At 58.7% G+C, this 27,883-nt stretch overlaps 1 protein-coding gene across 2 annotated transcripts in view; it reads left to right on the plus strand.

Moving 5' to 3' along the window:
- LOC117654090 (amyloid-beta-like protein) overlaps nucleotides 1-27,883 on the plus strand; it is a 119,260-nt gene that overhangs the window by 73,933 nt on the left and 17,444 nt on the right. For both annotated transcript variants that reach the window (XM_034400268.1, XM_034400277.1), the window contains exon 4: nucleotides 22,825-23,040. In XM_034400268.1, coding sequence (XP_034256159.1) covers nucleotides 22,825-23,040 — 216 coding nt within the window. The remainder of the gene's footprint in view (nucleotides 1-22,824; nucleotides 23,041-27,883) is intronic.

Here is a 27,883-nt window from a genome sequence, read left to right on the forward strand (position 1 = left end):
GACATTTCTCATAAAAAGCGTCGTCATTCACGCCAAATGAGGGCGTGACTCACATGTCACGCCGTTTTTCGGCGTGAATTTTGTGTCACGCCAATTAGTGGCGTTACTCTTTGTCACGCCATAATTTGGCTGTGTCCGACCATTACGTTTTCAGTGTAAGCTGAGGGAAACATCCATGTTCAGAGACCTGCTTTGGCTGGCCCGGGCAGGGTAAGATGGGCATTGCTCGTTGACGCATATTAATAGTACGCCGTGCCAGTTTGGCCAGTTTTTTTTTTCCCGGGGTGGGCGTCGAGGGTAGAGTCTGAAATTTAGAATTGGTGAAAAGTTTTGCTTGCGCCCTCATCCGTCTTGTGAGATTCGAGCGGTAAACTGTGTTTTAAGCAGGCGGCCGCGCCCCGGGTCCGACTGCGGGGCGGGCCGGCGGGCCGGCTGATCCTGTGGGTCTCGCTCGGCCGGCGCTCGCAGCCCCAGCGACTCCAGCGAACCGTGGACTAATCTCGGACGGGCGACTGGACCGGGCTTTGGAAGGGTGGGGTGGCCGCGGTACCCTGAGGGGCACGCTCTGCCCACTCGCCTGGGGCCACCTCTTATCCATCTCTCTCTCTCTCTCTCTCTCTCTCTCTCTCTCTCTCTCTCTCTCTCTCTCTCTCTCTCTCTCTCTCTCTCTCTCTCTCTCTCTCTCTCTCTCTCTCTCTCTCTCATGCGGCTCCGGCGAGCCGGAACCGGAAGAGATCGAGCGCCGAACCGGTCGAGGAGAATCGCGTGGAGCGACGATCACGCTGGCCTCTGCGAGTCTGGAGCTTTTCCTGCAGACTGATTCCGGGAGTCGTTTTCACCCCTCTTTCTCTCTCGTATTCATTGGGTGTCCCGTGTCGGTGCGAGGGAGACAGAGCGACGGAAACGACTCTCGGAATCAGTCTGTTGTGGTAAGACGGACGAGGGTCTCGACCTCCCGCCCTCTTCGGCCAGGGACCAGCAGTCTCGGCCGAGTGATTCCCTCCGTTTGCTGTTCCAAATTAAAAAGTGTTGCGACCTGCTGCCTGCTGCGTGTTCCCGGCGGCTCGAAGTCGTCTCGGTGCTGCCTCCACCTTGCCGCCGTGCCACGCCCCGCCAGGCCCCGCCGCGCGCCACGCAAAACAATTTATTTTAGCAGAATGAGGAACGTCCTAAGTTGGAGCGGCGAAGTCGGGCGAAGTCGTGCCCCTCCCCCTTATTTTCCACCGTTTCCCTCGTCCATATCGCCTTTGCCACGGTCTCGCCGTCAGGGCCTCCGCCATGGCCTCCGCCACGGCCTCCACGGCGGCGCGGCGGGGAACTAATTTCGTTGCGGAACGGAGCAGAAGAGATGACTGATTTCGCCGTGCCGCTCGTCGCGAACCACGCGCGCTTGTTTTTTTCCCATTCCTTTTCTTTTGCTCGGATTGTGTTGTTTTTTTTTTTGTCTCAAATTTTATTACGATTGTCATGCCGTCTCGCTGGGGAATGAATAGAGCGGCTGACCATTAATTTCATCGCGAGGACGCCGCCGTCGGCGTGTGGCCGCGCGGCTATTTTTTGACGGGACGCCACTCAGCGGGCCGCCTCCGAGCGGTCTCGCTGTCTCTCTCGCACTCGTGGGGCGGCGCGTAGCGGTGCGGGAGCGACAGAGCACTTTTCAGAATCGGCCGGCTGGCTCTGCTTCTTCTTGCCTGGCGCCGCCGGCCTGCCGCCCCTGCCACCCCCACAACCGCCTTGGCACCGGAGACGCCACTTGCGGCAGCTGATGGAAGCCGTCGCCCCGACGTGCAGATGTCGCCTCTCCCAAGCAGCCCTTGTCTCGCAAGAAGTATCTGAAGTTGAAGGGTGTGGCGCGGCGGCGCGGCGGTGGCGGCAGGGGGCGGGGTGGGCTGCCGCGGGCGCTTTCGGACATCCTCGGGGACATTTGGAACACCTTCGTGCGCCTTCTTTCGGATACTTTGGACACCTTCGGTTCGGACACCTTCGGTTCGGACACCTTCGGTTCGGACACCTTTGGTTCGGACGCTTTTGGTTCGGACGCCTTCGGTTCGGACACTTTCGGTTCGGACACCTTCGGTTCGGACACCTTCGGTTCAGACACCTTCGGTTCAGACACCTTCGGTTCAGACACCTTCGGTTCAGACACCTTCGGTTCGGACACCTTCGGGCAGGCCGCTCCGCCGCGACGCGCACCTCGTTTGGTCGTTTGCCGGTTTCCCGTTTTACGACGGGGACGATGACGATGAGCACGAGGACGCGGGCGCTGCGCCGCGCTGCCCAAGCGAAACACCCCCAGCCCTTTTACACCCCGGCCGTCGCCGCCCTGCGAGGCCCTCAAGGCCCTGAAGGCCCTCCAGGTGTTCATGAAGCAGGCGGGCGCCGTAGCGCAAGGGACGCGATGGCCTTTCGAACGAATAAAATGCCGCCCTCCCCTCCGGCGCGCCGTGCCGTACCCTGGTAATGTGGCAGTGCAGCGTCCCCTTTATTCGCAGTCGGCTTGCTGGCGTCGTGCAAATAACGGCCGGCCTGCCTGCCGGGCGGCAATAGGGCGGTGTAAGGCCGTGCTGTGGGTGTGTGCACAGGTGCGGGGCCCGCCCGGAGATATAGGCGCGGAGGGCCGACCCGACGCGTGTTCTTCTCACGCCTGCTGCGAGACGGTCTTGTTGGCCGGGTCGGAACGCCGGAACGGGCGGGGCCGGGAAGCCAAGGCCGAGCGAAGGGGCCGTGCTGGCCGAGGCCGTGGCGGTCGAGGCTGTGCCTCGCACCTGGCGGCGCCCTGGCGGCGCCCTGGCGGCGTTTACGTCGTTCATTCCTCGCCGCGTCTTCTTGACGGGGGTGGTTGGCTTCCTGGCTCCGCCCGCGGTCGGTCCGCGACATAGCCCATGGAGGGGGACGCGTTTACTTGTCGTTGTTCTTGTTGCTGGTCGTCATCGCGTCGTGTGTCAATGCGGACGGCCTCGCCACGCCAATTAATCACGGCGACGTCGAGGACATGACGCGGCCGTTCCGACGCCGCCAGCAGTGCTCTCTCTCTGTCTCCCCCGCACTCAGGGCTGACTTGGCGCTCGCGATGGGAGTGCGAGAGAGACGGAGCGCCGTTTCGGAACGACCCGGCAGATTGAATCAGGCAGTGGTGGCGATGTCGTCCAGCCACTGTCGCTGCAGTTTGGACGCGGCGGACGGGACGGGGCGGCCCTGGCCGGGGGGGGGGGGGAAATAGTCCAGGTGGCGGTGTGGGGGAAGAGAAAGGGGTGCTGAGAAGCAATAAGCACCTGGAGAAGGGCCTCGAAGGCCGCGCCGAAGGCGTCACGGCGGATGTGGTGCCCTTGGCGCCCCGCCCCGCCTCGCCTTCCGGCGACGGCCCGACCCGAACGCCCTACGATGGCACCCGCACGCCCTCCGATGGCACCCGAACGCCCTGGCCGTCCAACGGAATGAAACCTTCTGGCGCTGATAAGAAGAACACGGCGATTTCGGGACGTCGTGGACGCTTTAAAGTGCCGCAGCGCGCGGCAGTCTGCATCACTGGCTGGGCCCATCACGAGGAATGTCGTCGTGCTTGGCCGTCTCCGTGGCGAGGACACGCGACTGCCGTGATGGTGATCGAGGAGCAAAGCCAAGTTGCCTCAAAGTGTAGTGCCCCGTGCCCGCACTGCGGCGCGGCGTGCCCTGCCTGCCTGTCTGTGTCGCGCAGCGAGCGCAGGCCACTGTAGTTTAGTTCCGCCGAAACTTGTCGCGGGCCTGTTGTTGTTGTTGTCGTTGTTGTTCGGGGTGAACAGGTGAGGCTCTGCCGGGCTGTGCCGGGATGTGCCCAGCCCCGCGCAAAGGGAACTCGCCTCGGCGGGGTCGTCGCCGAACTGTATTGATTAATTCGGTGGCGGCGGTGGCTCCGTCCGGCTGCATTCGAACTGCATTCGTGCCACCTCGCCTCGACTTGGAGCCCCAACCGGCTTGCGCTCCGTGACTCTCTGCCTTTTCCTCCTGGCTGTCATTTTGTGTCGGCTTCGTCGGACTGGTGCGGCCGGGTAGGGTGGCGGCGACCAATCGTAATGAGAACCACGATAATGATGACTGCAATTAGGACAATGCGCCACGCTGATTTTCACCCACCGTTTTATCTTTATTTCTTTATTCGTTTCGTTTAGCGCCCCCCCCCCGGCCCACACACACACAAACACACGTGTCCATCCTGACGACGTTGGCACGAGGCGTGGTCGCTCACAGCCCTGCTGGACTGGTCCGGCGAAAACGCCCGAAAAAAATAATAGCCCTGCCGTCAAACTGCACTCAGCCAGGCCACGTTACGTCAACGGTAATTGCAGTGAAAGAGAGAGATAGTGGGGCGGTGGAAAAGGGTTTATTCAGCGGTTGAATTTGTCTGCTGTTTGCTGTTGATATTTTTTTTTAAAGATTTTTTTTCCGCTTTTGGCAGGAAGCGAATGCATTTAAGTTTAATCAGACCCTATTGTGGGCAGGATGGCGCGTGTTTGTGCTAGGTCGAGCAACAAAACAGGAGCACGCCGCGCTGTATGTGTGTGTGCGCGTGTGTGCGGAAAGGGTGCTGTGGAGGGGGTGGGGGTGAAGCGGCAGTTAACCGCTGCAGCGCCCTTTGTCCTTCCCGCCACTTTTCTTTTTTTTTCTCCCTCCCGTTTTTCTTTTGTTTTTATTTTTTCGGTCGTCGTCTTTGGTAATTTTTCACAGCGGTTCATTTTATTCCGGCGTTCCCCAGTCCCACCCGGCTGGCTGGCTGGCTGGCTGGCGGGCCGGCCGGCCGGCCGTCGGGCTGCCGGGGCTGCGTGTGACGCGCTGGGGCTGACGGGCCGCGGTCGTTTGGAAGACACATGTGGGCGGCCAAGTTGTGCTGTGTGCTCGGCGCCGCGGCCCTGGTGGCCCTGGTGGCCCTCATCGCGGGGCTGATTTGTTGGCCGTTTGCGAATTCCTTGACTAATCGCCGCCCCCGGTGCCCTCCTCTCCTCGCTGCAGACTGATTTCGAACTGTGCTTCCGCTCCTCTGTCTCTCTCGCTTTTCTATGGGCCACTGGGCCACTCTATCTTTGAGTGCGAGAGAGACAGCGACGGGAGCGCTGTTCGGAACCAGCCTCCTTGCTGTGCCATGCGGCTCCGCCCGGGGCTTGAACTCCAGCCTCCACCACCACGGATGCATCACGACCTCGATGGCGTCCTCAGTAACGACCATTAACGTCCTCGACGACGACCCCCTCGACGACCCCCACCCACGACGACCCCGACGACGTCCCCGACGACGACCCCGACGACGATCTCGGTGACGGCCTCGACGACGACCCCGACGACGCCCCCCGACGACGACACCCGACGACCACCCCGACGACGACCCCGACGACGACCCTTGACGACGACCCCAACAACGACCCCAACGACGACTCCGACGACGACCCCGACGACGACCTCGACGACGACCCCGACGACGACCCCGACGACGACCCCGACGACGACCCCAACGACGACTCCGACGACGACCTCGACGACGACCCCGACGACGACCCCAACGACGACTCCGACGACGACCCCGACGACGACCCCGACGACGACCCCAACGACGACTCCGACGGCGACCCCGACGACGAGAGCTTGCCGCTCTGGCTCTGCGGCGGAAGGAACAATTTAATTAATCCGGAACGGCCGGGCGAGACGGGATGCTTTTATTCGGGCGGCGGACGGAAAAACGGAAAACGCGGCGAATGGGGCGGAAAAGCCGAGGGAAAAGCCGTCGAGACGGCCTCGGCCCGAAAGAGAGAGAGAAGCGAAAACGAAACAGCGGACGAAAATAAACAAACACGGACTACCGTGTATCCTTGGCCTGCTGAAGCATTTTAGTTCGGCGGGGGCGGGCTAAAGCTTTTTCTGTGTTGTGGCCGGACAGTAAATATTGTCCCTCGGATATGTGTGTCCCAACCGCGTGTGTGGCCGGCCGACCGACCGGCAGGGGAACCAACTCCGCGTCCGCCTGTGCAGCAGTGCTGTGCAGTGCAGCCCCTGTTGGGGGACTGGCCGGGCCGTGTCGAGCCGCGCCTACAACTACAGTAGTGTGCAGCGCGGCGTGGTGAATGGGCGAATGTGAACTCGGCTTGTTATGGTGGGCCTGCTACACTGTTACACTGCTACACGACGGGCGCCGAACATGGCGCGAGAGGGGCGTGGCGTGGTGGCGCCGGGTGTTAAGGTTCACACACACGCGCACGCACGCACACGCACTGTGGCGGGCAAACACGTTGGCGCACACACTGGCGGTCAAGCTGGTTAGGGAGGCACGCAAACACGCACAGTGCAGGCAGTGCAGGCGGCGACTTCCGATGGCGGGGCCGTTGGCTTGGCTGCCGGTCGAGGGGGTACTCACTCGGCTTTTTCGGGTACACAGAATATGAATATTAGTGAATACTTGTGAATATTTGTGAATACTGAGAGTCATGAATCTCCGAATACAAAAAAACTACATGAATATCAAAGAATATGAATGAATAGTTGGGAATATGTGCAAACACCCCAGAATATGTTTGAATACTTGAGAATATATGTGAATATGTTAGTTAAAGAATAGAGTTTTTCGGCAATTCGAGAACCAGGATTCTTTTCGGATCTCATTTCTTCAGTAGGAAACGTCCAAATATGGACCCGAGAGTGATACCAGAAGCTCTCGCGCCGAATTTCGGACTAAAAATCGACGAAGTAATGTCAACAAGTACTAAAATACCTCTGAATACTAGGGAATACCCGTGAATACTTACGAATACTTCGAAATATTCTGAATATGTGTGAATATTGAGAATACTTGTGAATACATGAATATTAATGAATATTTAAGAATATGAATATGAATATCCTAGTGGGTACACAGAATACCTCGAGTGAATACCCCCTCGCTGCCGGTGGACGTCAACCCCATTCCGTTCCGCCGCCGCCTTCACCGCCGCCTCCGCCGCCGCCACGGAGTGCCCGGCGTGTTCGTTGCGACGAGGTGCCGCCGCCGAGAGGGACGCCCCCTCCCTGGTCAACGGCGTCGAGGACCGCGTCAGACGAGCCGCCGCCGCCACTTGAGAGATCGATATCCGATAACGAACTTTGTCGGGACGCGCGGTAAATACTTATTCATTCATTTGTCGTTTCGCGTCTTGTTTCGGCGAGGCATGAGTAACGATCCCTCCGCGAGGGGACACCCCCCCCCCCTCCTCGGTTTGTGTTTTCTTCCCTCGCAGTGTGGCCCCGACCGGCATAGCGGGCTGACTCTGAATGTAGACGCTCTTGGGTGATTATCACCGTAGGTTGTCACTCGCGTTCCCCAGGGAAGTGCTTCTTAACTAGACCACTTAGGATGTTGAAATTTGTTTTGAGCTCGCCCCTTGGGGTCCTTTGCCACCCCCAATCTTGAGTTTTGAGCTGCCACTTCTGAATCGGCCGTAATAATATCGAGAAGTGGTCAAAAGTGAACTCCGTCCACTTCCCCCGCACCAAGTCCATTTCGAAAAGTGGTGTTTATAACCTTCTGCGAGATGAATGCAGACTTTCTTGTGACCAACATTTAAAAAAAAAGTATGTGGGGTCACATCATCGGCCACGGTGACTTTCGGAAAGCAACAGGTGTGAAACAATACGTCATCAAAATTGTTCCCCCAGTTTTCATGCGAACTCCGTCCTCAGTGCTTATTTTGGCACCAAAATCGCAAAAATAGCTTAAGTAATGCGTCCCGAGTCAGGAATTGTGCGTCTTTCTGTTCTGCATCCACCACCACCAAAATCAGCTGGCTGGTGTTGCGGGAAGGGAATCCAAGTGGAATTTAGTCTTCGATTCCGCTGCGTATGTTTTTAAAAACGAACTCCGTCCACCCCCTTTTCTCGAAAACCAATGGTCCAAAAGTGCCCCGATTTCTTCAAAAGTTAGGTTTTAGTGGCCCCTTTGATAAGCGCTTGGTCGGAAGAATCGTATCTCAGCCTAGCGACCAGTGCGTGGCGAGATACAGTGGTTGTAAACGGTACAAGAAATGAACTCCGTCCACCCCTTTTCAAACTGCATATTTCAGCATAAAAATCAGGTTGTCCCGTAACAAGATTGATCAGAATGAATTGTGTCGTCACTTATATGCACTTAATGGGCACCACAGTTCGTCAGACCTGCATTTAAATCGTTTTTTTTTAGGGGGAAATGGCGAACATAACCTCAAATTGCCGTAAGGCGCATGGCACCCATACGCCTGTGGTTGCCTGTTTGCCCGGCGCTTCTCTCTGTTCTGTTCAGCGCTGTGCTGTGCACTTAGCTGGGGTTCATTTTACTTTCTTCCACTTCTGTTTTGACCACTCTTTGGCATAATCTAGGACCGTTACCTTGCCTTAGAACTTGAAAAAACAGCCATTGGAAATTTGATTATGAACTATAAATTTCTCCCAATCTTTTTTGGGCTGTCATTTCTAAACGCGTGGGCCGATTTCGCGGAGGCTTCGCATTTTTACCCTTCTAGTAGTTCCATATCGCCTCCGTGCAAAAAGAAATTTTTTCGGGAACCTTTAATTTCAAAAGTATCCTCGAGCTAAAATGACAACCTACGGTGATAATCACCCTCTTCCCCTCTCTCTTCCTCTCTGTCTCTCGCCCGCAAGAGACGTCCCATAGGAGTGGCAGAGCGACGACAGCAGCGCGCCGTCCGGAACCAGCCAGGCGGGCGGCGCGACGGCGGCCGCTTGAAATTTCGCACCCCTGCCGGTGACTCACCCTGGGCGACGCCCCTGCCCGCCCGTGCCTTGCCCAGCCAGCCCCGCCAGCCCGGCCGGCGACTTTGCACCCCATTTGCGCCCCGCCGCATATCTCTCTGCTGCATTCCTTCCTTCACATTTGTCGCGGAGAGAGACGGAGAGAGAGAGAGAGAGAGAGAGAGAGAAAGAGAGAGAGAGACCCCACTTTACCCCACCCCCTAACGTATGGCCTATCTGTTAAAGCCACGCTCGCTATCCGACTAAATCTTGGGGCCCTCCATTAGGGACATGCTAAGTGGTGCCGCACCGCGCGAACCACGCTCAGGTGTGTGTGTGTGTGTGTGTGTGTGTGTGTGTGTGTGTGTGTGGAGAGAGAGAGAGAGAGAGGGAGGGAGGGACTGCATGCGTGTGTCGGTGCTGTCACCACGGCAGGAAAGGGTTGGGGTTGGCGGCGGTCGTGCTTCACGCGGGCCATGAAGGCGTGCAGGTGCGGGCGCTGGCGGGCGGTGCGGGCCGTGTCCGCCAGAAGGGCCGCGTACTTCTGGACGATGGATGTCGCGGAGGGTCCTCGCCGTCCTTTCCGTGCGCGCAGGTGGCGCTGCCGCGCGCCGGCCCTGCGAGGGGCGAACACGACGTCGGCGAGGGTGGCGGCCTGGTTGCCCCTCCCCCCCCCCCCCGTGGGGCGGTTAGATTTATGCGACGGTTGTGGGACAAGGCGGACGACGTATTAGGCTAGGGCGCCGAGGTCGCCGTCAATGATTCAGCCGTCGGTCGCGCGGCGAGTTCGGCCTGGGCGCGAGGCTCGGTGCGCGACGCGGCACAGTGGGCCAGAAGACCGGTGGCGGCGGCTAAAACTCCTGACGCGTTTTGAGCTCCAGAGTCGCTAAATGGAACTCGAACCGAACGTGTGATCCCACCAATGGATTGCTCTCCGAACGAGGAATCCATTGGTGGGGTCACACGTTCGGTTCGAGTCCCATTTCGCGACTCAGGAGCTCAAAACGCGTCTGGACTTTTGGCCGCCTCCACCGGTCTTCTGGCCCGCTGTGCGCGGGGGAAAGGAGGCAGCCGTTGTTTCGGGACGGCGGTCCGCCTCGCCTCGCCTCACCGTGTTTCGTTGTCTAATTAACTAATTTCCGATTCTGCGAAAAATGGAACGGAGCGAGCCGGGCGAGGCGCGGCGGGACACGGGGCGGGGGTTGACGGCGGCGTGGTGCTGCAGGTGCGGCGAGGCGGCGAGGCAGCCAGCGGCCCGAGGTTCGGGTTCATTAGTCGGCCGGCCGGACGATCCATTCTCGTTGCCGAGGCCTTTGTCTTCCTCCGTGGAGCCTGGCCCTGGTGGAGCCACCTGGCCGATGGCGCCGTCGTCGCCGCCCTGCGACACAGGCGCCAGCACGGCCAGCAGACTGATTCCGAGAGTCGTTTTCGTCGCTCTGTCTCTCTCGCACCCACACGGGGACGCCCCACTAGTGCGAGAGAGACAGAGCGACGAAAACGACTCTCGGAGTCTACACCACCAGTACAACAGCATGGCCAGCACAGGGCGACGACGGCGGAAGAGTGAGCGGCGAGGGGGGGCTCACTGGGGTCTCAAACGTACAAAGATTTGACGGCCATTGATTGTCGGAATTTTTTTTCATTTTTCTTAACTTTGTTGATTTTTTTTAATTTTTAATGATTTATCCCGAAAAAATTATTTTAGAGGATTTTTGCCTATTTTTTTGATTCTTTTTGATTTTTTGATTTTAATTTTGATTTTTTGATTTTAATTTTGATTTTTTGATTTTTTTTTGATTTTTTTTGAATTTTATGTCCTGCAGAGGCCCAAATTACCGGCAGTCGTACCAACATACGGCAGTTGTTGGCGCGAAATTTCAAACCATTTGCAATCTATGATGCTAGGTGTCGCGCTAAGCTAGTTATTCTGTAACCGAACTCGCTTATGTTTTGAAGTCTTGTGTATCGGTTGCTCATTCCTTTTCATTTCCTCTGATTATTTTTGATTTTTTTGTGATTATTTTTGATTTTTTTTTGATTTTTTGATTTTTTTAAATCATTTTTTGATTTTTTTACAAAGTTTCGATTGATTTTGATTTTCTTCTATGATTTTGATTTTTTTTGATTTTTTGATTTTTCATGATTTTTTTTGATTAGAATTTTGATTTTTTTTGGCGTGTACAATGATTTTCGTAAGTGAGCCCCCCCTCGGTGAGCGGCGCCAAGGAGGACAACGTCGGCTCAACCAATTAAATTTGTAAGGGCGCGCGGCGGGGCGGGCAGCTCACCTCGCCTCCTCGTCGTGGACTCGTCCGGCCATCCTTTTGCGTTAGTCCGCGCCGCCGCGCCAGTCCGCCGGCCTGGAAGGGGGAAGGGGGATTACTGGAGCGGGGGGCGGGGGACAGTATTAATAAGCACGCGCAGGCATCCAGGGGCTTCATGATAGTGCTCCGGGGTTTAATATTAGTTTATTGCCCGGCAACGAGGTCAAGGGGGCGCGCGTCGGTTGTTCATTGCTGAAAAGTCGATTAATAAATGGATTAATTCCTCGTTACGGCACGCGCGCTGGCGGGGGGGGGGGGCGTGTGTTCGAAGTCGCGAGCTAATTTGTAGTCAGGGGGCCGCGGGCCGCTCGGCGGGGCGCTGCTGGCCTGCCAGTGTAGTGGGGCGTCCAGCCACGGCGCTATCTGCACGGCCCCTTTTGCATAGTAGTCGTCTGGGGTGACGTTGCCGTGAAAAACTGCCCCTCGCGGTGCGACGCGGGTAGTTGGCCTGGCCGCGGGGGTCGTTGGCGACGTCCTGGCGAGACTCCCACCGGGAGCCGCGGGCCGGACGGACGGACAGTCTGAGGCAAAAGTGTGTTCGTCAGCGGGAAGACAAAAAAGATATCGCATAAAAGCAAAGCGGGACGGAGAAAAAAGAAAACGAAAATTGGAAGAGGCAGGTTGGCGACGTTGTTGGCGCTGGTTTGATGAACTGCTTGTGCGACGCGCGGCGTGGCGCGGCGTGGCTGCCGTTTTGCTCGGTTGTAATGAATCCGCCGTGTCGGCTAATTCAGGTCTAAAGTCTCGTCGAGAGAGTACAAAAAGGGGGAAAATGAGCGAAAAGGGCAAAAGGGCGAACAAAGAAGCTGGGAGGCGAGCGTGCGTCGGCCGTCCCCCCCTCGGCCCTTCCCACCCCGTCCCATCCAGCAGCCCCCATGTGAACTCACTCCCCCCCCCCTCCTTTGCCACCAGGTGCGCCCAGCTTCCCGCCCCATTAGCCTTACGCAATGGTCGCGTCGGGAAGGGAGGGGCGGGGCGAACCTTTCTTTTCCTTTTCGTTTTTCCTCTCGCTCCCTTTTCTTTTTTGGCGAGCGATAGCGAGCCCTTGCCGTGTTTGGGCGCTCCAAAAAGTGACTGGTCGTGCGTCTGTCCCTCTGTGAGTCTGTAGCGTACACGCTCACGTTTCTCAGCAACTACAACACTAATAGTTCCCAAATTTTGCACTGAACATCTCCTAAAGCTCCCACAGGGGGAGTTTATCTTATATTCACGATTACTACCGTTTGAAATATTCAAAACATCTTTTTGAATTAGGTTTTTAGCGTGGTTAGGTTGGCAGCACAATTTTTCATACTTGCGGCCGCGGCTCTCAAATACGGGCTGGCGGCTGGCAAAACATTGGCAAGTAAAACAAAATAGAGAGCAGAAGGGCTTAGAAGTGAGTTCGGTCACAGTTTTTCGATATTCTAGAATTATTGAAACCCCTCCGGAGTGTCAACACAGTGAAATACGGAAAATGAAAGTGACAATTATTACGCGTTTCATCCGTCCGTCCGCCCCCTCCCCTCCCCCGCTACAGTGGAAATGTTTTAGTCAGTGTTTGATAATTGCAAGAATGATTTGGTCTTTGTAAGCTTTGAGCAGCTTTCAGAGTGTATTTCCATTTTTATTCTGAGACATTATATTTTTTAGTTGTTTGCTTTGCTCAATAACAGTTAGAAAATAGATTAATACAATCTAAAAGTACAAACCAGACAAATCTTGCCAGAATAAATAGTCTTTGCTGACTCTTGGCACTGACTCTGGGAAAAGGCTTCATTGCAATGCTGTAAGTTTACTATAGTACTAACCTTAAAGATAACTATATGGTGAGTGAGTGTAGCGCATACAAGGTTTGACATTGACATCTGATTCAATAAGACGATTCAGTGATTTGGTCATATGATTTCATGAGACGATTCAGTGACTTGGTCATATGATTTCATGAGACGATTCTTTTAACTTCATCATATATTGTCTGCGACAACTGGTAATTTGTGTCGGTCATGGTTTGAGTTTTTAATTTACTCAGAATGTTAGGTAAATACTTATGCTATACTGTTTCAAAAATTAAATAATCATGACTATCATTTTGAATAAGATTAACTTACATTTAGCAATAAGTGGGCTCGACATTGGATTCCATGAAATGATTCATTGGATCTGACAGAAGGTCTTCTCCGTAAAGTAGTTGCAATCAGCCTGCCTGTAAATGTGTCTCTTTCTAATTAATTGAGATAAATCAACATAGTTTCATCCACTAGTTTAAAATATAAGGGAGATAAAAGGCTTTTTGGGTATTTTAAATAACATTGCGTGTTCATAAGTTTAATAACGAGGAGATATCGAATGGTAATTGAAGCATTTGTGAATCGCACTAAGCAATTCAATGCTGACTGTTGAATGTTACTCGACTGAGTAACAGTGTCGGGGTTCATGTTACGACACCATGAACAGGAAACACACTTAGAAATTGTGTTCATGTTAACAACTGCAGACCCATACTTTCAACTAGAATTATATGATTTTGGACCAAAATTTCCCCAGTGAGTCAGTCATTGTTTCCTGCAGTATTTGGTGTGCTGATCACAAAAATGACTTTTATTTTGAACCCAGGCCTTTACTTTTCCAAATATTTACCAATTTTGGACCTAAATTTTCAAGTCGAGTTTTACATAGTTTCCTGCAGTTTTTCGTGTGCTGATCACGAAAATGACATCCAATTTCATCCCAGACCTTTACTTTTCCCAAAATTTACCAATTTCGGACCAAAATTTTCAAGTCGAGTTTTACATAGTTTCCTGCAGTTTTTCGTGTGCTGATCACGAAAATGACATCCAATTTCATCCCAGACCTTTACTTTTCCCAAAATTTACCAATTTCGGACCAAAATTTTGAAGTTGAGTTTTACATAGTTTCCTGCAGTTTTTGGTGTGCTGATCACGAAAATGACTTCCAATTTCATCCCAGACTTTTACTTTTCCCAAAATTTACCAATTTCGGACCAAAATTTTGAAGTTGAGTTTTACATAGTTTCCTGCAGTTTTTGGTGTGCTGATCACGAAAATGACATCCAAGTTCATCCCAGACCTTTACTTTTCCCGAAATTTACCAATTTGTGACCAAAATTTCAAGGTTGAGTTTCCCATTATTTCCTGCAGTTTTCAGTAAGATAATCACGAAAATTACATGAATTCCGGCCATTTCGTTACGGAAGACACTGTATTGTCCTTATTCTGCACATATTCTTCGCCATCTCCTATAAGAATGTGTTCAGACGCATCGCTCGCCTACTGCGCGCCCAAACTAAACGGCGCGTACCCCTAGTTTATTCCGTGTTGTGTTTCTTTGCGACGTTGTGTTACGGGTGGCGCGGGCGCCAAACCCCTCCTCTGTGTGTTGGCGGCGGTGGCTCTCTCCAAGGCGGCCCCGCCCGCTCCGCCACCGCGCTTTCGGCCGCCGTGCGAGAGAGAGAGAGAGAGAGAGAGAGAGAGAGAGAGAGAGAGATGGGGGTAGGGGTGGGGGCTGAAAGGCGACCGCAATGTGTTTCGCTAGCTCAGTGCCGGCGTGAAATGCCTGAGCGTGCGGTGTGGTGCGGGGCACGGCTCGGCACGGCTCGGCCTATTGGGCCTCGCCGTCTGAAGGACTTCCCCCTTCAGGACCTGCCGGCCGGCTGGCAGGACCTCTGCGGGCAGGAAGGCCCGCCTTGCCGTGTGCGTCGGCCGCGCCAGGAATTGGGTCACTTTAGCTTGGAGGGTCGTGGCACTCCATCACCGCCTCCCCTCCATCTTGTTGCTCTCCTCGTCCAGCTCCGCGCGCCTCGCCGCGCCTCGCCACGCCTCTGCGCCGGCCAGGTCAACCCTGCGGCTGGCCGACCCACCACACTGTGTGTGTGTGTGTGTGTGTGCGCGAGTGAGTGTGTGTTCGCCGGAGCGATTGCCCGGCCCAGCCCGCGACTTGTACCTCCTCCTTGGCAACGCCTCGACGCCCTCCTCGCTTCGCTTTGCCCGAGCCAATGGGCTTGAATGAGACGAGCCGAGCGCGGCGTCGTTCGAGTCCGGCCGAGACAACGCCAACGCCCTGAAAGGGAGCGGCCGCGCCGAGCCGAGGCGGGGCGGGGCGGGGCGGGGTGGGCGCGATAGCGTTTGAATCGGAGCGGGGGATTTACGGTGACGTTTAAGCTGTTCCGGTCGGGGCTGCGCGTGTATTACTCGTCGTCCGGCGCGGGCAGTGCTGGCGGTGCTGGCGGTGGGGTGCAATGGCGGCGCGGGGGCGGGCCAGCCCTGCGCCGCCCCGCGCGCTGCCGACCCAGCAGGCTGACGCCACGCCATAGGCTTGAGGCAACGCGTTGCTAGCGTGACGCCTCACGCGTCCATTTTTCACTGCCGCCATCACGCTTCATGGCGTCCCTCTTTTGTTGCAGGTGAGTTATGGCGGATGAGCTCCGCGCCCTGCAGTGCCATGGCAGTGCAGTGCGCGCCCCGGCCGCGCGTCGAACCCGCGCCCCTCAAGGTCGGACCGTTTTGACTGCTTTGACCACTCGGCCGAGCAGTAACAAGCACTAACACAGCGGCCCCCGGCGGCTGGCCAAGTTTCCAGAGATAGAAGTGGAAGGCGGCGCGCAAGCCGCCCGCTGCTTTGTTATTATCGCGGCAACTCCCGGAGAGGCATTTAGGCCCGAACCTTGGCGCGACCTTGGGCCGATCCGTCGAGCCGATCGAACCAACGGATGAAACATGAATGATGACGTCGTTGTGCGCGGCGGGGCGCGGCGCGGCAGTCGTTCCCCCGGAGTTCACTGTGCCCTTTGGCCCCTCGCGTGGGGCACCCCGGGGATGGCCGCCTTGCCGCCCTGCAGACTGATTCCGAGAGTCGTTTTCGTCGCTCTGTCTCTCTCGCACTTACACGGGGCGCCACTTGAGTGTGCGAGAGAGACAGAGCGACGAAAACGACTCTCGGAATCAGTCTGCTGCCCGCGCCGCCATGTCGTTAGCTGGGCGTTGCAGGCGCGTCGTCTGTCGTTTGTCCTTCTTACTCTTTATTCCGAGGATTAGCCGAGCGACACCAGACGGCCGGCAGCGCGTGCAGCGCCCCGTAACGGCAGCAACGGCCAGGCAACGGCCCCCGAGGGCTGCCAGCCCCGTCTGTCCCGCCTCGCTCGCTCCTCGCGGCAAGCCGAGGGGCAGCCCCGAGCCAGCCCCCACGTCGATTCGCTATGAAGGCACTGAGATTGGACTACGCTGCCGTCCTGAATAAACAACAGGCACTGGCCGTGCTGGCCGTGCTGGCCGGGCTGGCGGAAAGAAACCGAGCCGATATCGCCCCGTGTTCTCCTTTCGGTACCGGGTTCGGGATTCCCTTTGAACGAGACGCCCTGAGCTGGCTGCCCGGGCTGGCCGCCTCCTGGCCCTGAGCTGCCTGCCCGGGCTGGCCGCCTCCTGGCCCTGAGCTGCCTGCTCGGGCTGGCCGCCTCCTGGCCCTGAGCTGCCTGCTCGGGCTGGCCGCCTCCTGGCCCTGAGCTGCCTGCTCGGGCTGGCCGCCTCCTGGCCCTGAGCTGCCTGCTCGGGCTGGCCGCCTGGCACAACAGGGCGAAGGGGTTTGTTTGGTTTGGGCCTAATTAAAATGTGCCCCCCTCCTCCCCGGCGACGCCCCGGCGACGCCCCGGTCCGAGACGAGGCCGACGTAGGCGCGCTCGGCGCTCTGTCTTTCTCGCACTCGCGGGGCCGGCGAAGAAGGTCGGGATTGCGTGTCGGGCGGCGCGTGTCGCTCGAGGGAAAGTGACGTCATCGGACCCAGGCAAAGTTGGGGGTCGGTTAATGCGGTGCAAATTGGTCGGGTTGGCCTATTTTGCATTCCCGCAAGGGGCCGCGGGGGCCGCGGGGGCGTGCCGCTCCCGCGTAGCCTGCAGGGGTCATCCTTACTTTCGCTTATTATTGTTATTTATTCGTTGCTGCTTCTCGAGTTGACTGCTTGGAAGCACACGACGACGGGGACGACGACGACGACGTCGGGGCGCGGAGCAGCGCGGAGTCGTTACCAGCCGCCACTGTTGTTGTTTTTGTTTGCTGCCTCTCGGTTTTGTTGTCTGGCTCGCGCATTAAAGAATAAAGCGCCGCATTATATTTCCGGGGAACGGCTTTGTCGCCTCGCTCCAAGTGGGAAACAAAAGCCGCTTTCCTTGGAGGCGTTTGTCTCGGCCGCGCGACGGTGTGTGGCGCACTGTGTGCTGCGAACATGACGACGCGGGTGGGAAGCGAAATAAATTAGGCTGAGGACTTCGCCGGGCTTCGCGCGCCCCGAGTGACATTGGGGCCGAAGACCGGTGGAGGCGGTCAAAACTCTAGGCGTGTTTTGAGCCCCAGAGTCGCTAAATGAGACTCGAACCGAACGTGTGACCCCACCATTGGATGGCTCTCCGAACGAGGAATCCGTTGGTGGGGTCACACGTTCGGTTCGAGTCCCATTTAGCGACTCCGGAGCTCAAAACGCGTCCAGAGTTTCGACGGCCTCCGCCGGTCTTCTGGCCCACTGTGCGCGGCCCGCAGCGGGTGTACGGCCAGCCCCAAGGCCTCGGCCCCACTCGGCCCCGTCCAGGGATTTGTCGCCCCAGCTGGCGGGCGGCCAAACGGGCCAAACGTGTCATCCGCACCGCGGCGGCAGCGGCCGAGGCAGCGGCGGCCGCGCGAGATGGATCGCTCCCCCCGCCTGCCGCCGCCCCCAACCTGTCCTTCATTACGACTGCTGGAGCCTCCAGCCAGCAGGCCTCGGCGGACACACACACACACACACACACACACACACACACTTACACACCCACGTGCGCGTTCCAACGGGGGCCGTTCCAATCACTGTGCCGCAGTGGGGCTTAGTTCCTGGCGTTCCCGCGAGAGGGGAGGGGAGGGGAGGCGTGCGGGGCCAGGTCGTTTTCGGCGGCGTCTCCGGCCCGGGACGGGAAAACAACAGCAGCGGCTCAGTAGCTTCGTCCCGCCGGGACCGCTCGCTCCGACGACCTAATTGTCCGAGACTAATTCGATCCGACTGTAGCATGGCGGGGCGATTTATCATCGCGTCCCCCGATATCACCCCATAGCGGACGCGGGGCAGGGTGTGGCGGGGCGTGGCGTGGCGTTGGGCGTGCTTGTTGTTGTAGCGGAACAAGTGCCGCGGGCAGCTGCCGGCCACGGCCATTGGGATGAAGCATGAAGCCGTGTCCTGGCCGTGCCGGCCGTCCCGGTCGTTAGGGAAAACAGGGCCGCGGCCTTGGGTCGTCTTGTGGCCAAATGATGACGAGGTTTGGTTCGGCAGGGGAGCGCCATTCAAAACACCCCGTAGTTTGGGTGGACTGCGCGCGGCGTGTATCGGGGCCGGGCCTTGGGGGCCTCGCGGGCCTCGGACGCCGCCCTAGACTCCGACGAAGTCCCGGCCCATAGGCCCCGATACGACCCCGACCCGGCCCCGACCCGGCCCCGACCCGGCCCCGACCCGGCCGAGACCCGGCCCCGACCCGGCCGAGACCCGGCCCCGACCCGGCAAAGACCCGGCCCAGACCCGGCCGAGGGGCCGGGCCGGCCGATACCCGGTCGCCCTATAGGGACCCGGCAAAGCCTCGGCCAAGCCCCGACAGAGTCCATCCGAGTCCGGCCAAGTCCGGCCACGGTGTAAGAGTGCGCCACCCGAAGAGTGGTCTCCCTACACCGTAAGTCCGGACTGTGGCGGGTTCCACCGGACTTACGGTGTAGGGAGACCACTCTTCGGGTGGCGCACTCTTACACCGTGGCCGGACTTGGCCGGACTCGGATGGACTCTGTCGGGGCTTGGCCGAGGCTTTGCCGGGTCCCTATAGGGCGACCGGGTATCGGCCGGCCCGGCCCCTCGGCCGGGTCTGGGCCGGGTCTTTGCCGGGTCGGGGCCGGGTCTCGGCCGGGTCGGGGCCGGGTCTCGGCCGGGTCGGGGCCGGGTCGGGGCCGGGTCGGGGCCGGGTCGGGGTCGTATCGGGGCCTATGGGCCGGGACTTCGTCGGAGTCTAGGGCGTGGCGCGGCTTTGCGCGCGAGGCCGTGAGTCCGTGGGGCTCTGGCGGGGCTTGTAGTTCGCAGCGCGCTAAGTCCGGCTAAGCCGGGACGGCCTCGGCCAGGGCCACGGCCAGGGTTCGCTGCAGAGCAAGGGCGCGACGCAGGCGGTCACCCCGCCGACTGCCTGCCTGCCTGCTGCCTAGCCGCCCGCTGGTCCTTAGCCTTGGAGCCCCCGGACTGGAGAAAAGTGGAGGGCCTGTCGGGGCGTGCCGTATCTCGCGAGCAAATCTTTGCCATCCACTTGGGCCGCATAATTTAATTGGACTGACCCAGGGCCCCGCAGAGCCCAAGGCGGAGCCCCCCAGGTCCCGGGGCAAGGTGGGGCCCGGCACGGCGGGGATGATCCGGACGCTGCTGCTCCTGCTGCTGGACAAGATGGCCCGGCCGGACAAGCGTCGCCTTGATCCGCCCCGCCTATTCATGGGTCTGTTTGACGCAGGCGGCGTGCTGTGCTGGCCAGTGCTGGGCAGTGCTGGGCCAGTGCAAGGGGAGGGGCCGGGGCCGAGGGCGGACGATGAACAATGCTTGCTGGGGCCGAGAGCGGCCGAGAGTGGCGGCTGCTGCCTTGCCGCCTGGGGGCGCGTCCGAAAGCCCCAAGGCACCACCCGCGTTGTCCATCTCCGTCTCGCCCCAAGACCTTGGTGTGTGCGACGGAGACAAGCGTGTCCCAGGCGCAGCCCTGCAGGTGTGATGCGAAGGGGCCGGGGGCGTTCGGGGACGTTTAACCGTCGTCGCTCCCCCGCCCCCTCCACCTGTGCCGCCTGGCTCCTGGCACCGCCTGCCGGCCGCTGCGCTAAACTTGGAGGAATCCGCTGCTCGTGATTTTAATTGGCATTCCGACAGGCAGAGCGCCGCGCTCCGCCGCGCTCCAGGCCGCCCTGCAGACTGATTCCGAGAGTCGTTTTCGTCGCTCTGTCTCTCTCGCAGCCATGGGGCATCCCCTGTAGGTGCGACAGAGACAGAGCGATGAGAACGACGCTCGGAATCCGTCTGCCGGCAGCGCAGGCACATTTCTCAGCCGGAGAGGCGGGAGGCGAGGCCGTGGAGAGAATCTCCTCTGGCGGAGATACGCGGCGAGCAGCGGGGGGGGGGGGATGAGGAAGCACAGCACCGCGAGATCCTCCCACCGGATTTGTATAATAACACGGCTTTACGCGCTAATGAAGTGTGGAGCTCGGAGGGCCTTGCCGGCCTTGCAGTGACAAGAAACCGCCCCTTCTCGTTGGCCTCGTCTAGCCTCAGCCCAGCCTTAGCGTGGCAGAGGCGCGGCCTTGCGGAGGGTCGCCTTACGTGTAGGCGGCAACCCGCGGCAGCCTGTGCCTCTCTGTGGCAAAGAGGCGCTGGCAAGCCGCGCGCGCTGTTTTATCTTCAGGTTATGTCGACTTGAAGGCCGTTTGGCGTCGGCGGTGCCGGGCGAGCGCGCTGCGGGTGGCGAGAGTAACCGTGCGCCTCTTGTAATGAGTAACTGGAATGGCCAATCAAAAGTCCCGACCGCCGGGCCGCCCTGCAGGCTGGATTCCGAGAGTCGTGTTCGTCGCTCTGTCTTTCTCGCACTCGTGGGGCGTCCCGTGTGGGTGCGAGAGAGACAGAGCGACGAAAACGACTCTCGGAATGAGCTGGCGGCGCGGCGCGTCCTCCAGGGTGCGTCCTTGACGCCCACCTCCTTGTTAGTACTCGACCTCGCCCCCCCCCCCCCCCCCCCAGCCCCCGCCGGCGTGCGGACCTTTTCCTCTCTGTCGCTCCCCCTTTCTCCCCCTCTCGGGGTTTTTAATTATATTCCGCGCCGTCCGATCGCCCCGACGCCCCCGCCGCGTTTGTCGGGCGGATTCGTCACGCCGCTGTAGGCTCGTCGTTCTAATTGGGGGCTGGAGTGCTGCATCGCTGCACGGCTGCACGGCGCTGCACTGGAAGCGATAAGACTGAAGCCCCCGGCGTGGCGGCGTGGCGGGGCGCCAAGATGCACGCCACATTGCCAGTTTGCACTCCGGCCACCCCGCCCCGCCCCGCCCCGCCCCGCCCCCAGCAAAGCATAATGCGGCGGTCGCTCCCAACTGTCCTGTTGATAATATTCTGGCGATAAGGCGAAGGGAGGGATTGGCCCTCACCCAGAAAAAGAGCATGGGTTTATCTCTTTCCGGGACGCGTGCTTTATTTTTATTGTATCTTATTTATGTATTTTGTTTCTCGTTTGATGTTTTGTTTGTTAAACCAATTGCGGTGTCGTCCCTTAGTGTCGTGCACTTCTTCACACGGTATAAACGGTTCCTGGTTTTCCCAGGAACTCCCTGGAAATCGCCTACACACTAAATGCTTATGTAGAATTTTGTACGTGCCACTTGCATGATTTTGTGCATGCGGGGAATTTGCATAATATTATGCGTGAAAATGCATAAATTTATGCAAGTTCTCGCACAATTTTATGCACGACGGCACACAAGTTTAAAATTATGCATCACCACGTACAAAATTGTACACAAACATTTACTGTGTATGTCTTTACCATAGGGTTCCTGGGAAAACCAGGAAACGTTTTTACCGTGCACTGTAAGCAGTCCGGTTGGCGACTTTGTATGTAGGGCAGGGTTTTGCGTTTTGCTTTGCCCGTGCTGCTTCGGGATGGAATGGAGCGACAGCCGTCAGGCAGCGCCACGCAACACGTGCCCCCCCCCCTCTCCTCCTCTTCAGCACACTGGAATGAATGGCGGGTCGAGATAAGCCCTCGTATTAGGCCGCGCTCCCCTCCCAAGCATGGCGGGGCGAAGCTGCAGGCTCATCTGTCTCTCTCGCTCCCCTGCGGAACGCCCCCGCTGAGTGCGAGAGAGACGGAGCGGTGGAACCACTGGCGTGGGGCGCGACCGCCTGCGACCGCCTGCGACCGCTTGCGACCGCGCACACGCTCCGCCGATTGCAGATTTCACGCTCCGGGGCGTGGCTGCGGCTCGGCCGGTTCGTGACGGCCGCGTCCTCGTCGCCCTCGTCATCCCCGTCGTCGCGGTCCTTGCGCGCTACACTGGCGACGTCGAGGTAGCCCCACTCTGCGTGCCTCATGACTCGCCCGCGCTGCTCGCGCGGTCGCGGGTTGTTCTACTTTTTTCTCCCTTTTAGCTCCCCCTCCTCCGCCAAGAAGGCTTTCTCGGCCTTTGAGACGGCCGCGGATGCGGGCTCAGGAAGTACATTAGGCCCGATGGAGGCCCTGCACGCCCCCCTACGCCGCGCTACGTCACTCGCACGCCAAATACGGCCGCTCGGATGGCGCTGCCGGCGTGGCATGGCGTGGCGGGGCGTGGCGTGGCGTGGCGAGCGCCGCGAGACAAGAATAGCTCTCTCTGACGCCTCCGGCTCGACGCCGTGGCCGCGCGCCTGCGTGGATTCGTCGGACCAGCCCGCCAGGCTCACCTGTGCACCGGGTGGCCTACCCTGCCTTCGTCGGGCGCTCTGCCGGCTGCGCGCGTCGCGCTGGCATCTTCCTCCTGGCGACGGCCGAAACTCTCCACGCGTTTTGAGCTCTAGAGTCGCTAAACTGGACTCGAACTGAGCGTGTGACCCCACCCATGAATTCCTCGTTCGGAGCGCAATCCATTGGTGGGGTCACACGATCAGTTCGAGTCCTGGTTCGCGACTCTGGAGCTCAAAACGCGTCCGGGATTTTGACCGCCTCCACCGGTCTTCTGGCCCACTGTGCGATGATGTCCGTGCTGGCCATGCTGACGCTGTGCTCCCTGTCTGTCCGCAGAGGGCCCGTTCCAGAGCGACGCCCTGCTGGTGCCCGAGTCGTGCCTGTTCGACCACGTGCACAACCAGACGCGCTGCTGGGAGTTCGGCCGGTGGAACGAGACGGCGGCCCAGTCCTGCGCCGACCGCGACATGCAGCTGCGCTCCTTCGCCATGCTGCTGCCCTGCGGCATCTCCGTCTTCGCGGGCGTCGAGTTCGTGTGCTGCCCCAAGAACGGTGAGTCTCGCCGCCATGGTTCGCGTCGCGGCGAACCCCGCCACGCAAGGGGAAATAACTCGAGCCAAATTTGCACACCAAAATTCATCAAACATGTAAAATTTACGGACATTCATTAAAATTCATCGAAGTTTGACTGAAATTCATCCAAATTTGACTGAAATTCGTCAAAAATCGACTCAAACCGAAATTTAATGGATTTGTACACCGAAATTCATAGTGATTTCCCCTTGCATGCACGTTCCTCGGCATCACAAGCCTAATAAAAACAAAAAAAAAAACAAGGAAAAGGAAATAGGATTTTCTGTCATTACCTTGTCAATGCAGCGAGCGTTGAGCACCGTTCGGAATCCGAATTTAAAGAACAAACCATACACCGGATGTTTTTGCTGACGCTAACGGTTCCGGAGATATATTGGCCCGTGAAGAACTTGTGACTTTCGTTTAGTTGGCGCTCCTCGCCTGTCTCTCGCTGGCAGGCGAGGTCCGCGACGTCCCCGGGGACGTTGGCCGCCGCCGTCCGGGTCCCCGGCCGTCCTTCTGCTCTGGAAGGTAATGAAGTGGTCGCGCGATAGCCCGCATCGATACGTCGCGTTGGGCTGGCCGCCGGCCCCGGCCCCGGCCCCGAAACGGGGCGCGCTGTCTCTCTCGCACTCGCGGCGTGTCCCGCGATCCGGCGGGGGTGCGAGAGAGACAGAGCGACGTGCCGCTGCCGCCGCATTGAATGAGCGCGCCGTCCCGACCGGCTGGCGCAGGGCAGCGCAGCGCCGCTATCGCGTAATTATTTTTGCCGTTTTGTTTCGCGCCGCTCCGGCTGCACAGTGTTTGCTTCGATATATGGGACTATCGGCAGCAGGGCGCGGCCGGGGTGGGGCGGGGCGGGGCGGGGCGCGGAGGCCGGACCGGACGGGCGAGGCCATCGCATCGCGCGCGGCTCAGAGCCGCTGAGCCATATAGCACGGCCTCTGCCTCGCTTTGCGCGCGGTTCGGACCGATTGAAACGGCCTGGAAAAAAAACGGCGAATACATTAATGCCGCCATAGCAGCAGCTCCATCCCGCCATGGAGCCATGGAGCTTTCGAGCTATCGATATCGCGGCAGCGCGCCGCACACGCCTTTCTAATCTCTCGTAAACTCGCCCTCCTAGTGCTCTCCTTTTCGCAGCGGCCTTTCTCTCTCTCTCTCTCTCTCTCTCTCTCTCTCTCTCTCTCTCTCTCTCTCTCTCTCTCTCTCTCTCTCTCTCTCTCTCTCTCTCTCTCTCTCTCTCTCTCTCTGTCGCTCTTCGTTTCGGGCATTATACGGCAGCGGGATAATTAATTACTTTGTGAGTTGCCGTAACGCAGTCGTCATGAATTCGCCCGGCGCGCCTCTCAATTTTTGATGCCTTAGTTTGTGTTCTCTTTTTACGTCATTTTGCGAGTGAATGTGTGTGTGAGGGAGAGGGAGAGAGCGAATGTTTGAGTGCGTGGCCATGACGGAGGTGGGCGACGCGGCGCGCGAACGGAGCGAGCTCTGAAAGGGTAAATAAGAAAGTTTAATTTTTCTTCCCCCTCCTCGCTCCGCTTCGTTGTTGCCGTGTTGTTCCTGTCGGGAGCTGCGGACCACGGAGGAAGAAGGCCTGCAGGCCGAAACACCGTCGGTCTGTCTGTCTCTCTCGCGCTCACGCAGAGTCCCGCAGGGGTGCGAGAGGGAGAGAGAGAGGCAGAGAGAGAGAGAGAGAGACAGAGAGAGAGAGACAGAGAGAGAGAGACAGAGACAGAGAGAGAGAGAGAGAGAGAGAGACAGAGAGAGAGACAGAGAGACAGAGAGACAGAGAGAAAGGCAGAGCGATGGCATCAGTCCGCCGTGTTCGTCGGGCTCCGCGTTTGACCGCGCTGGCGTGCTCCATCGGGCCGAAGCCGAACCGAACGGGGTGCGGGCATGGCCAAGGCATGGCGGGGCGGCAGCCTTTATGTATTCCGTGCGGTTCCGCCGGCCGTACGTCATTGTCCGCTCGAAGCGGCCCAGCAGACTGAGAGGCCTTTTCGTCGCTCTGTCTCTCTCGCACTCTTGGGGCGTCCCATATCCGTGCGAGAGAGACAGAGCGGCGAAGGCGTCAGCAGCAGCCCGAAGCGCGCGGGCCGTGCGTGTGGTGGCGTGCGGCGCACGTGAGGGATGACGGCCAGCTCGGGCGGGTGGCGGTGGCCGGCCGGCGTACAGTGGGCCAGAGGACCGGTGGAGCCGGTCATAATCCCAGACGCGTTTTGAGCTCCAGAGTCACTAAACAGGACTCGAACCGCACGTGTGACCCCACCAATGGATTGCTCTCCGAACGAGGAATCCATTGGTGGGGTCACACGCTCGGTCCGAGTACCATTTAGCGACTCTGGAGCTCAAAACGCGTCTAGAGTTTCGGCCGCCTCCGCCGGTCTTCTGACCCACCGTGCAGCAGCAGGCCCGGTCCTTAGGTCGATGCTGATGCGGGGCCGGGCCGTGTCCGGCACTAACTCTGTCGGGAAGCAATTATTGCGCCCTGCCTTCGGCTGGCCTCGCCGCCCGGAGTCCTGGAGGAAGTGGGGAAGGAAGGGCGGAAGGAAGCGCGTCCTGCCGCCTTGCTGCAGCGCGCTGCACGGGCCCCGCTGGAGCCCCACTGGAAGAGCCCCTTTGTCGTCGCCGCGCTCGCAAACACGCCCCGCCCTGGGCCGCCCTGGGCTGTGTGTGGACCGTCTGGACCGTCCCGGAGGACGCGAACAAGTCCCTCGTCCTCGCCCGCCCCTATAAATCAAAGTCGGAAGCGCAGAGGGAGGGAGAGGGGCAAGGTGAGATGGCACACATCTTCATCACGGACAAAAGTTTTTCCCCGCCGACCGTCGGGTCGGGCCTCCGCGTAGACAACTTGCAGCGGATGCGCACTGCGGCGCTGCGGCCCGGGCCCTGCCAGTCCCTGCCAGGCCGAACCTTGGGGACGTCAGGGCACTGACTCAGTGCGGCCGCATCCCCCGGGACGCCGCCGCCACTGCCGCCCGGCCAACAGCCCGGCCGGGTCGTCTTGCAGCAGCGGACCGGGCCGGTCTGGGTCAGCTCCCCAGCGCCCCCAAGCAGGGCGGAGCAGGGCGGAGCAGGGCGGAGCACGGCGACACGTCCTTGCTGCGGATCCGAGAAGAGGCTAGTGCGGCGGCCGCCGACCTGTTACAGTGCAGGGTTGCTGCGTGGCGCCAAACGCCCTGTCCCTCCCGCACTCATGGTGCGTTCCCGCACACTGCGACGAAGACACCGGCGAAACGCCGCGCGGTTATCGGCCTGCTGCACGTCTCTGCCGCGGGGGGGCTCCCCCCCCCCCCCAAGACCCCCGTCATGGAGGTATCGCCCTCGCCCCCTTTAATTACACACCGAGGCATTCCACGCGGTGACGGGCTGCTGGGTGGGTCATTAGTGTGGCCGTGACGTCACGCGGTGTCACGCAGTGTCACGCACAGTGGGCCAGAACACCGGTTGAGGCGCGGCCGAAGTTCTAGACGCGTTTTGAGCTCCAGAGTCGCGAAACAGGACTCGATCCGAACGTGTGGCCCCACCAATGTATTCCTTGTTAGGACAACAATCCATTGGTGGGGTCTCACTGTGTCTCACGATCCATTCGAGTCCCAGTTAGTGACCTGGAGCTCAAAACGCGTTTAGAGTTTTGGCCGCCTCCGCCGGTCTTCCGGCCCACTGTGCGCAGCGCGTCGGCGTGTCGCACTAGAGAAACAGTGTGACAGGCAGCGTGAGCGAACACTGCCCCGCCACGCTCCGCCCCGCCCCGCCCCGCCTTTGGCCCATTGGCGGCCATTAGATAAACGCAGACAAAAGGCTTTTGTGCGAACGGCGGCGGCGGTGTGGGAGTTTTATTTTTGTTGGAGACAGTGCGCGCTCAAGGCGTGGGGTGGGGCGGGGTTGGCTAGGGCGGTGTGATTTTGGAAGGCGCCCGCCCCGTTGTGTGGAAACTGAAAAGACTTAAGGTGGCGGCGCGGCGGCCAGGTGAGTGAGTGTGGCGGCGCGCTGATAAGGGCGCAAAGTTGTCGGCGATACGGTGGGCCGGCAGCAGCGGCAGCAGCAGCGGAACAAAACAATGGTCCTCGGCGTGTGCACACTGTGCGCGTCGCGGCGCGTTGGGGAGCACTGGGCGGGGAATGTGCCGGGAATGGAAATGCGCCGCCCTTTTCGCTGGCTGCCTGTCTGCCTGTCTGTCTGCCTGTCCGTCTGTCCGCTCCGCCGTGGCTGCGCGTTCGCGTTGCACTCAACGCGCGTGATGAAAAGCATCGCAGCTGCAGCATGCGCGCCGCTTACCCCATCCCCGTCTAATCTCGTGACGACGCGTCTCTCTCTCTCTCTCTCTCTCTCTCTCTCTCTCTCTCTCTCTCTCTCTCTCTCTCTCTCTCTCTCTCTCTCTCTCTCTCTCTCTCTCTCTCTCTCTCTCTCTCGCACCCGTGGGGCGTCACGACGGGGTGCGAGAGAGACAGGGCGACCGTTCGGGATCGCCGGGAGCGCGGCGCCGTCGCCCTGGCAAAAAGGCGCATATTAAATTTAATAAATAATTAATTTGTAATTAATTAATTTTTTATTAGAGTTGACTTTAATTAAATTTTGTTAAATGCTAATTAAATCTTGTAAGTGGCCAAGAATGGAGCTATCTATGAACACGATGAGACTAATTAATAGGTCAGGCTGAAATGAAATTTAATTATTTTTAATATGTAAATAATAAGTTTTAATTATATTTAATTAAATTTATAAGCGCTAATTAGACCTTTATTAAGCTGTAGTTTAATTAAAACACATGATTTAATTAAATCCCTACCGACGTTAATGAAAATGTTGCAAACCAGTA

Source organism: Thrips palmi, unplaced genomic scaffold (genome assembly GCF_012932325.1).
Source record: "Thrips palmi isolate BJ-2018 unplaced genomic scaffold, TpBJ-2018v1 HiC_scaffold_1, whole genome shotgun sequence".
In the NCBI taxonomy this organism is placed as follows: domain Eukaryota; kingdom Metazoa; phylum Arthropoda; class Insecta; order Thysanoptera; family Thripidae; genus Thrips; species Thrips palmi.